Source organism: Antedon mediterranea, chromosome 6, assembly GCF_964355755.1.
Source record: "Antedon mediterranea chromosome 6, ecAntMedi1.1, whole genome shotgun sequence".
Classification (NCBI taxonomy): domain Eukaryota; kingdom Metazoa; phylum Echinodermata; class Crinoidea; order Comatulida; family Antedonidae; genus Antedon; species Antedon mediterranea.
The window spans coordinates 6,451,602-6,462,178 of NC_092675.1; the positions used below are offsets into that span (position 1 = coordinate 6,451,602).

Sequence of the window (10,577 nt, forward strand, 5' to 3'; positions counted from 1 at the left end):
GCTAAACTACTCCACAATTGCCTAGAGACTAGTATAGGGAATATTTTTTAATAAAATCCAATAGATTTTTGGATTTTTAAAGCTATTTTTGTACTCCAGTTCTTTATTATTGTTTATTTTACATGCGTAAAATATAATCAATGGAAATATGAATAAATAGACATGAAAAATAGCAAAGTTGGTTTAGTGATTCCGTAAAAACGGCTGTTTACAGAGTCTATTAAAACGACCCCTGGATGTTGTCGATGTTGCGGAGGGTTGTTTACAAAGTTGTGCAGGATAAACTGTTGGTTTTACATTTCGGTATCGCTAATTTCGTTGGTTTATGTCAACAATAATATGTGCACCTAATACTCAAATAGTTAAATTATTTATATAAATATTAATCAACTAAGTTGTGTTTTATTAGGGCTAAATAAAGCCCATGTTAGTTGTAAGCTAGGGCCTAGCTAAGATAAGCTAGCTTTGCTAGGCCTTGCATTTTATGCCATTTTATTTTTTTAATAGAAAGTAAGCCTACATTCCTTCCATTTTAGCCTTTTGTAGATAGCTAGTTTAGTAAGCTAGGGAGGCTAGCCTATGCAGGTTCTGGCACCTGAACCCTTTATTGAAATACATGGCTAGCTAGCAGTACTTAGTAGTAGCAGTGGAATTAACATGGTCTCATAATGGGTACTTCCTGATAAATATATAATCAAGAAATGATGACGTACAGTACTAACATAATGTACAGTACTAGCTAATCTACAGATTCACGGTTGACCATGCCTAAATAAAACTTTTAATTACTATGATCATGCCAACAGCGTCATCCCTCTACTTGAAGTAAGTAAAGCTGTAAAATATATTAATAACTTATATTTTATACTTTTTATCCAAGCTCAAGCAATGTCGACCGGGAAAAGAAAAAAACTGAATATGGCAGATTCAACAGGCAACCAAACAGACACTCGTAAAAAATCCAAAAAAGGCGGGAAGGTTTCACAGGATGATGTTGACCATGATAGTGCACATTGGACAGACCTAGGCCAGCCATCTGATAAAGGTTTGACACCGGTTTTAATGTACAATGGACCAGGTATTTCTGGATCGAGTAAAATTGCGGGATTTGATCTTGATTACACGTTAATACGTCCAAAAAGTGGTCGCAAATGGCCTACAGGTACTTTGACTCCAAAAGGGTATATTGCTATTTTAATTGTTATTCACTAATTTAACATATAATTCAGTACATTATTCTCTATACAACATTGTCAAAATAAAAAACAGCTATTTCCCCATACAATATTAAAATTAATAATAAAAAGTGTACTGTGTACCTTACCTCTGTGCAGTTTGATACTTAATTGTCTATTTAAAACACAGTATACAGTGAAATACTACAGTCCTTTGGGACACCCCTATTCAGGGGATACTTTTTTATGAGCAAGGGAATTATTATAGATATGGGCCACCCTCTATTCAGTTAACAGAGATTCTACTCTATATTGAAATTTTCTGACAAATTTGTCCTACTTTTTAGGTCCAAAAGACTGGCAATTTATGAATGATGAAATTAAACCAAAGTTACAAAATATTCATCATGATGGTTACAAAGTTGTGATCTTTACTAATCAACGTGGGATTGAAAAACAACACACCAACATTAAGCATTTTAAGACGAAATGTGAAGATATCATTTCAGCCATTGACATTCCTATTCAGGTAATGTAGTACCTTAATGCTTATATTTCACTTGTGAACATTTTTTTCAGATTTCTAATTAATATAAACATCAGAGTAAGAATTCTCAAAGATGGTGGTTAATGGAGTGTGACCTGGAAAATGTTTGTATACAGCAATTAAAAAATAGCAAAGTTAGCTACAAAATCTAGCTGGAAAACCCTTAAAATGTATCATTGGAACCTTTAAGAAGACAGTATAAAGGATGAATAAATAGGTATTATTTATTTATTTCAGGTTTTTGTATCAACCAGCGAAAGCCACTACAGAAAACCAAGCATAGTGCTCTGGGAAACCATGACCGAAAATAATGAAAACATCTCAGTAGATTTAAATGAATCCTTCTACATCGGTGACGCAGCAGGAAGACCCAAGGCGTGGTCTTCTGGTAAACCTAAAGACTTCTCCGCAAGTGATCGAATGTTTGCTGCAAATGTAGGGATCAAATTTCAAACTCCCGAAGAGTATTTTCTAGATGAGAGTCCGACTGAATTTGAGTGGCGGTCAATTGATCCAAAAAAGCATCTTGATATTAAGAAAATAGATGCTGTTGAACCAAAGGTAAATATAATGTTATATGTTAATTATATGTTTATTGTTATTTCAATCATTTCATCATCTGGTGCGGTCATTAATAATAATAATTACCACATTTCTATAGCGCCCTTTTCGTGAATAATCGTTCAAAGGCCCTTTACATTCATTTTTTGGATTAAACATGTATGAAAACATACTCCCATAATGCAGCTACAGTAGTAATTAGCGCAAAGTTGTGTCTTGATCTAACCGGGTACCAATTTTATACACCTGGGTAGAGAAAGGCAACTGTAAGTAAGTGTCTTGCCTAAGGATACAAGCAATATGCGGCAGGAGTTGGATTTGAACCACGATATCACAATCACAACACACACGCCCTCATATTAGATCACTATAGAACTGAGTGAACAACTTAAGCAGCAGATTTATGATGTTGGGAAAGAGGGTCTTTCTCCTCTCCAAAAAACTTTTCCTAAAGGCCCTTTTTTAGCTTAAAAAAGCAGGGCAGGGAAGAGATAAGATCAACAAGTGCGGAGAGCATAGTGAGATATAGTATTCCGAGAAATGTCCACTCGGCCAACTAACATGCTGCGAAATCGGTATTGCAATTAAATAGCATTCTACACAAATTATGACAATTTGGGCAGTTACAAAAGCATTGATAAAACAATAAATAAATAAATAAATAAATGATGTTGGAATATACTGTATTAATGTACGTGTGTATATGTTTATAAATAATTAGTAATTGTTAGATGTATAGTATTAGTAATTATAAACTTTTATTTTGAAGGATAAAGACTTAATCATTATGGTAGGACCACCAGCTTGTGGGAAAAGTGCATTTTATCGAAACTACCTTGAGAAACATGGCTATGTACGAGTAAACCAAGACACACTGAAGACCCAAGCCAAATGCCTCGCCCTTGCATCTGATTCAATTAAAGGTGGCAAAAGTGTTGTTATTGACAATACCAATCCATCATCAGTGACCAGGGAGGCTTACATTCAAGTTGCTAAGAAAAACGGTTAGTTTATTTCATGTAACGATGGTTTGATAATAAATGACATGACATGACATATTCTAATTAATTAAAGTATGTCAGCGCGCACCGTATAGAGTAGTAAGTAATTATCCAATTATAGTCATACACTTCACTCTACATCTCACTACAAATTTCAGGTTATGGAGTAAGATGCGTTGTCATGGATGTGCCTGTGGAACTAGCCAAACATCTAAACTACGTCAGACAAAACTATACTAAAAGTGCAGTACGGCGAATTCCAAACGTGGCGTATAACATGTATAAGAAAAACTTTACCGAACCAAAAAAATCAGAGGGTATAGATGAGATTTTTCGCTTACCCTTTTTGCCTCATTTTCAAGATGAGGATCATAAAAAGTTATTTCTGCAATGGACAGATTATTAAATTGGGTTTTTTTTGTTTTTTTTTACATTTATTATTTGTTTACAGTACTTTTAACTTTTCTGAGGTCGCACTTGGCTTGTTTCAAAGTGTGTTTTTAAATTATATAAAAAAAATGATTAGACATTTTATGAAAGTCTTAAGTATAAGTATTCAGGTTTTGGGATTGTATACTTAATTATGTATTATTTATGTATGGTATGATAGTAGTAGTTTTTCTTTTGTATATAGTTACCGTCTCAATCATTCTAGAACTAGAAGGTGGAGTGGGGGTGGAGGGAAAGGTACCTGGGGTGGGGCTATTTATTTTAATCTGTATATATATATATAAATCCAAAGGCAAAGAAAAAAAATTACAATGCCGTGGGTATCGGTGGCTGGATCTCAATGAAGATACAAAAAAAAGTGAAATGCTAAATCGAAACGATAAAGTAAAGTTAGCAGAGCTTTCGGGCAACACTAGCCCTTCATCAGTGCAAGTGAAAGTACTTTGACAAAGATAGATCTGTATGTGTATATACATCACAGGCACAGAATAAATTCTAAACCGCCCAGTGATATACTGAAATTTAATTAATTAATTTGAAACGATAAAGATGAAGAAATCTGTGAGAATGAGAAAAAGTCGCCCCAACTAAGACTCGAACCCGAAACCTTCCGCTTGATATGCAGATGTCCTAATCATTAGACCACTGGGGCTTTCATGGTATTGTTCAAACTCGATCTCTCTCATCGTGAATGTGTAACTGATATGGATTTAAAATTATCCGAAATAAAGGTAGAACAGAAAGTTTTTAAAATATATACATTTTCTGGCTGGATTCTGTGAAGTCAGTGAAGTAGTAGAAATGTTTTTGCAATTAATTATTCTAATGAATTTTTTTAATAATGCTATATTATATAGTTTAATTTAATATACTAATATATATTGAGGGTTTGTATTAAATTTGTCACTAATGTGTAACTGTATAGAACAATTGTCTTTCAGCTTTTAATAAATATTAGATATTTTTAAATATTTTTAAATCTTTATTTCATTGCAATTATTTGACTTTTTGTTTTTAAGCAACAAAACTACTTCAATTTCTTAAAAAACTCCAGAACCAAATCTGATGTAATTGAAATAGGGGATAAGAATTCAAAATGTGTCTACACTATCAAACTTTATGTGACAACAAAAATGTGATGTGCCCATATATGGACATGATGATGTCATATCACTACCATATTTGGGCATATCACGACCATTTCGGCACATCACACTTTTTTGTCAAAGTAGTTTGATAGTGTAGACAAAGCTTAACATGAAATGTTCCGTATGGCTGCCACAAATCAGCATATAAAGCCAGTTTAAAGCTGTACATGCAGTTTTCATTTATTCATTGTATTGAGGGAGAGGTGGCAAAATGATAAGGGATATCATGCTAGCATGCCAGAGGCATTGGTTCGGAACTTGTCAAACTTGCTTGTATCCCGAGGCATGATATTTTATTCTCATTGCCCCATCCTTCTGAATCTGATGAGAAGTAAAGCTGTTGGTCCTGCATATATACATTGCACATGTCCACAATAAAGAGCTTACCATATTTAAAAAGAGTAGGGCAACGTCTTTGGCATTGCAGATATGGTATGGTGTTTAAATGTTCTCAACTTTAGCTCCACCTTCTTAGATGTGCCCCTCCCTAATATTATGTGCCCTTCTCAACATCAAAATCAGTACACCCTTATTTTGTAACTGTATAATCTTCAAACAAAAAGAAAGAGCAAGACAAGTTTGAAATGTCCTTTTAATTATTTACATTCAACATATATTTACATACGAATGTACTGTACTTACTGTAAATATTTGATTTAGATACATATAATAGTAATATTTAATATAGTACACTTAACAAAATTGAGAGGCAGAACAATGTAAACATCATAATATGGTATTAATATTTTCTTTAAAAAATGACATAATTCTATGTAAACTAGTAAAATTATCATGAAAGAAATTACGCCCTTTTTGTTCGAAATAAGCATTTAATTTTAATTTTAGAAGAATTAAAACCCAACGTCATGATTTAACATTGTAAATAAAATGTATTCTATATTAAAGGGACAGTACAATGTACAAATACCACTAATAAAAACCAAGGTACGGTAATAACAAATACATCTTTTTAAAATTGAATTTTGAAGGAACAATGGCCATATTAATCAAACTCTCCCTGAACTGGGCATTCTTGGTCTGGTGGCTCAAAATGTGTTTTTGTAGATATTATACAATTTAATTAAAAGATACTGTACTGTATTTTCGATTTTTATTCTTAATCTTAAAAAGGGACAGTACAATGTACATACCACTATAAACAATTGACATACAGTATAAATAAATAATACAAACTTTTTAAAATTGAATTTTAAGGAACAATATTCTTGAGCTGGTTGAATATGTCTGGTTTTTAAGTTTGTAGATATAAAAGAATTTCAGGATATTATGATTGTTTTCAGAAAGTCTGGTTTCAAGAGAGTTGACTGTAAATTGTCATTATATTACATTATCTCGGGCATTATCTGTAATCTTCAAGGATACTTTTGTTATTCCTATGTTAAGCCCGGTCTACACTATCAAACTTTATGTGACAAAAAAAAATGTGATGTGTCCATATATGGACAATGGACATATCACTATCATATTTTGGTGTATCACTACTAGTTTGATGGAGTAGAGTTAAGACAAAGTGGATGGAATAGTCAATGCCCAGTGTTTCTTAAGGGACACATAACAACATGAATAATGAACAGCCTATGGTATCTGGCAATATAAATAGAATACTGTGATACAATGAATAATACTACTGTAATTTTATAACGGAAAGTACCTTGTCAATGGCTTTAAAGCCCCGTTTCCATAGAATTGCTACCATGCCGCATAATAATCAGTCCAAAGTTATACAACCATTCACACAATGCAGCAGCAGCAATATGCATAGTGATGCTATGGTAACCAGCTTTAACTTGATTATTTAACTACTGCAAAGTTTCTTGGCATTATGAAAAAAGTTAATTGGTCAGATGTTTTACACTACTACCCTTACATATTAATGTTTGTACTGAATACTTAATAAAATTGAGAACGCTAGCGAAAAGTCCCACCAGAGAGTATCCAGTACAATTTCAGGGAAACATCTAACCAATCCATGATTCTTATATATTACTATTGAGGTATAATTTATATATTTATACCTCCATGCTTATACAGAGTTACAACTGTAAACCATGGAGGTACGTAATGCTGAAATTCTATAAAACCCTGAACATGCCTTCAAAGAAAAAAAAAGGTACCCAAAATTATCCAATAATTACCTCAAACAAATTGAATATTAGTTGATTAATGGACAACTTAATACACAAATAACATTTTACATAATGACCATCTTCATACAAAAGTAGCTTTTTTAAAGATTCTTTTCAAAACACACACAAAAAAACCTCTTTTTGTTGTTAAAATTAGTATTTTTCTTTCTTTTAAAAAAAACAGGATTACAATTTTAAATAAACATCATTATCCAGATGTAAGACTATGAAAATTAAAACTTGTTTTAAATTATATTAAAAAACATAAGAGAATTATCGAACACCTTTTTTTTATATAGTACACATCTGTGATATGAAATAGTTAACAATTATGCTAATAATTCTTAATTCTCAACATTTTGCATGTAATTACAATATTTTAAACCCTTGAAACAACCGTTTACACAGACAACAAAAAATGATACGTACAGGTAATATGAACATTACTTCAATTTAAAAACTTAAAATGAAATTTAAAAATGTTTTTATTTACAAAATGTTAATAAGCACCATTAATATTATTACGTAATTCATTCAAATAACTATGTTGTTTTGTTTTTATGGATCATTGCAGCATACGCTTCAGTACATGATAACAAGAGTACAACATTCCCTTTAATAATAATATCCTGGATTACAGAGCCTAATGTTGTGAAACCACCAAGCACTCAACATTATTACCCCAGTCATTTTTTTTTGGATCAAACACGTATGGAAACACTCCCATAATTCAGCCAGTAATCAGCGCAAAGTTGTGTCTTGATCTAACTGGTACCCATTTATACAAATTGGAAGTTAATTATGTGTTACATCTAAAAAGCGTTGCATGTTTCTTACATGCCTGAAATCCAATATTGTACAGACTAATGTAACTGAGGTGGACAAAGCTAAATATGTAACTCATCGACGGCGACATTGAGAAAGGGGTGCCCAAGTATTGACAATTTTGTAGCTTGGTGCAATAATTCCAACTCATGTGTGAAAATGAAATTGTACTGACGTGAAAGCCAGATCATAAAAGTACACCTTAGCCACAATCATGAATAGGCCTATAGTCATTTTAAAACCATGGATACACAACACTACACAATTGTAAGCGATAATATTGAGGTTCAGCCTATACCTTTAGGGGTGGGTGTTTTAATCAAATATTTCCTAATAATCTGTTATACTGAATGTACATTCTGGCATCATGATATATTCTGTATCAAATAATTAAAAAAAAAAATATTTGGCATAAGCTAAGCGTATAACAATATAGGTTCAAAAGAAATAATTTACTTTTCGTATTTAATTTAAATAATTTAGAAAGTATAATGAATATTATAATGGTACTTTATCTCAGCTACAGCAACTTGTTTACCAGGTGCCGTTTGCAAGATTTTGAATAGCGAAGGTCCAGTGGCTGTATATATTATTTAAACTAATCAACCCCAACCCCTATCTATTAAAGTATATACCACTTGAGGGATATCCTTAAACATGTTTTTGCTTAAGAGAAATACAATTTTCTGGTAATATCCCACATTTGTTAGATTGGTGAATGCCGACTCTGGGCCTAATAAAAAGTGCTGAGCTTCTACTGTTCTTTTGCATGTATTTTATAGATATAGATTCTCATTTACCACCAGTTGAAATTGGTTAAAAATTGCAATAAAAAAGATTGGTCATTCTAGCATACTTAGTACTGGCAGCCATTTTAAATTATTCCAACCTACAGTACTCATTTATTTCAATATCTTAGATTAGTTGTGCAAAAAGGTGGTAGTTACACAGATACAAAATATTGCAAATATAAAAATCATATTTACAGGACAATAAAAAAGATGACAAGATTTTAAAAAACAATGTCAATGCAATTAAATACTTTTGTGACCAGAATATTATTTTCGGAGTTTTGGTCACATATTAGAATCCCTTTAACTAAATAATAGCTAATTAATTGGCAAAAGTAAGTGGTCTCTAATCGGAGGTTATCATTGACATAAAACCAATTTAAATTTACCAGATATAATAATATTGTTTGGTAAAAAAAAATATATATATTTCTAAAATTTCTTTCCATCTTGCAATCCTTTCTCAAATTAAAACACCAACAAATATATTAGTAATTTCAATGTTTTCAATAAGAGCACCAAAGTATACTGGCTATAGTTGTTGAGCTAATTGACATAATCACTCGGACAAAGAGGATGCCAAGGCGCCCATTTATGGTGATATCAGTTCACAAGTTATTATAATATAATATTATATTTGATCGTAATGTGACCGAAAGTTATCACAATTATTAAAAAAAAATGTCTTTCCTTGTCTTTGCTTATCTGACATTGACATCAATAGTTCTTAAATGCACCTCCAAAATTAGGCTCAGTTCCCACTTGGACCCAACACAACGACTTATGCAAGCGAGTTGACCAATCACAAGCAGCAATTCAGATGACTTACTGGTGGGTGACTTATGCCTTTGTGTTGGGTACAAGTGGGAACCAAGCTTTAAAAAGGAAAAAATGTAAAATACTTTTAAATAAAATAATAATTGCTTGAACAATTGCACCATGAATACAATAATAAATTACAGGATAGAATACTACCGTCATCTCTTAATTAGTAGTAGTACCAATCACATAAGAAATTCAATACAGATGACTCACTAAAATATATATTTACATTAAAATAAATATGAAAAATATATATAATTTTCAAAAAGAAAAAAGATGGAAATGTTGTATCAAAGCACAATGCAAAGGAGTATAAAATTGCATTGATGATATGGATTATGAAAATTTATTTTCATTTTTTTCTACATATTTTGCATTGATTTTGGCCACTCTTATTAAGCTCTGTGTACACTATCAAACTAGTTTGACAGGAAAGTGGTATGTGCCCAAATATGGTAGTGATATGTTAAAATATGGTAGTGATATGATGCCATCATGTCCATATAGGAACATCACAATTTTTGTCACATAAAGTTTGATAGTGTAGACAGAGCCTTAGATTGATTAAAAAAAAACAAGAAACCTAGAGGTATATATCCCTACTAAACTGGACACTATTGGGCTGGCCCAGAAAGTTTAGTTTCCCAGAAATTCTGTATTGTTTATTCATTGTATTCAGTGTATGTAGGAAAGAATTTGGCACCACTTAAACAGTAAGAAAATATTGGTTTTGGGAAGAATTATGGATTTTATTAATTACAAAGAGTTGACTGTATGACTGAACAATATTTTAAAATTCCTTTAAAAAAATGGCTTACTCCATTTTATGCACAATATTGGATAAATGTTGGTCAAAATGTCACATTATTTTTGATATTTCATATTTAGATTTCAATTTTAGATTGCCTTGTTTCACAGGCATGCAAATAAAAAATCTAAAAGAAAGCTTAAAAATGCATTTTTGAACCTCTCTACTTCCTTGAAACACATGTTTCAATGGTTAGTGTCACCTTGTGGATCACTAACAAATTATTTGTTTCTTAGCTTACATTTTCCTTTCATTTTTCTTATCTGAACACTCAACTTAGAAATTCTATACATTAAAATTTA

The 10,577-nt window shown here is 31.7% G+C and overlaps 1 protein-coding gene across 1 annotated transcript; it reads left to right on the top strand.

Annotated features, from left to right (window-relative positions):
* The first annotated feature begins 256 nt into the window (after positions 1-256).
* LOC140052023 (uncharacterized protein F21D5.5-like) lies at positions 257-3,943 on the top strand. Its single transcript, XM_072097395.1, has 6 exons — positions 257-303; positions 881-1,162; positions 1,523-1,704; positions 1,960-2,283; positions 3,053-3,287; positions 3,443-3,943. The coding sequence occupies exons 2-6, from the start codon at positions 889-891 to the stop codon at positions 3,688-3,690; spliced, it is 1,263 nt and encodes a 420-aa protein (XP_071953496.1). The 5' UTR covers positions 257-303; positions 881-888; the 3' UTR covers positions 3,691-3,943.
* Positions 3,944-10,577: the final 6,634 nt, after the last annotated feature.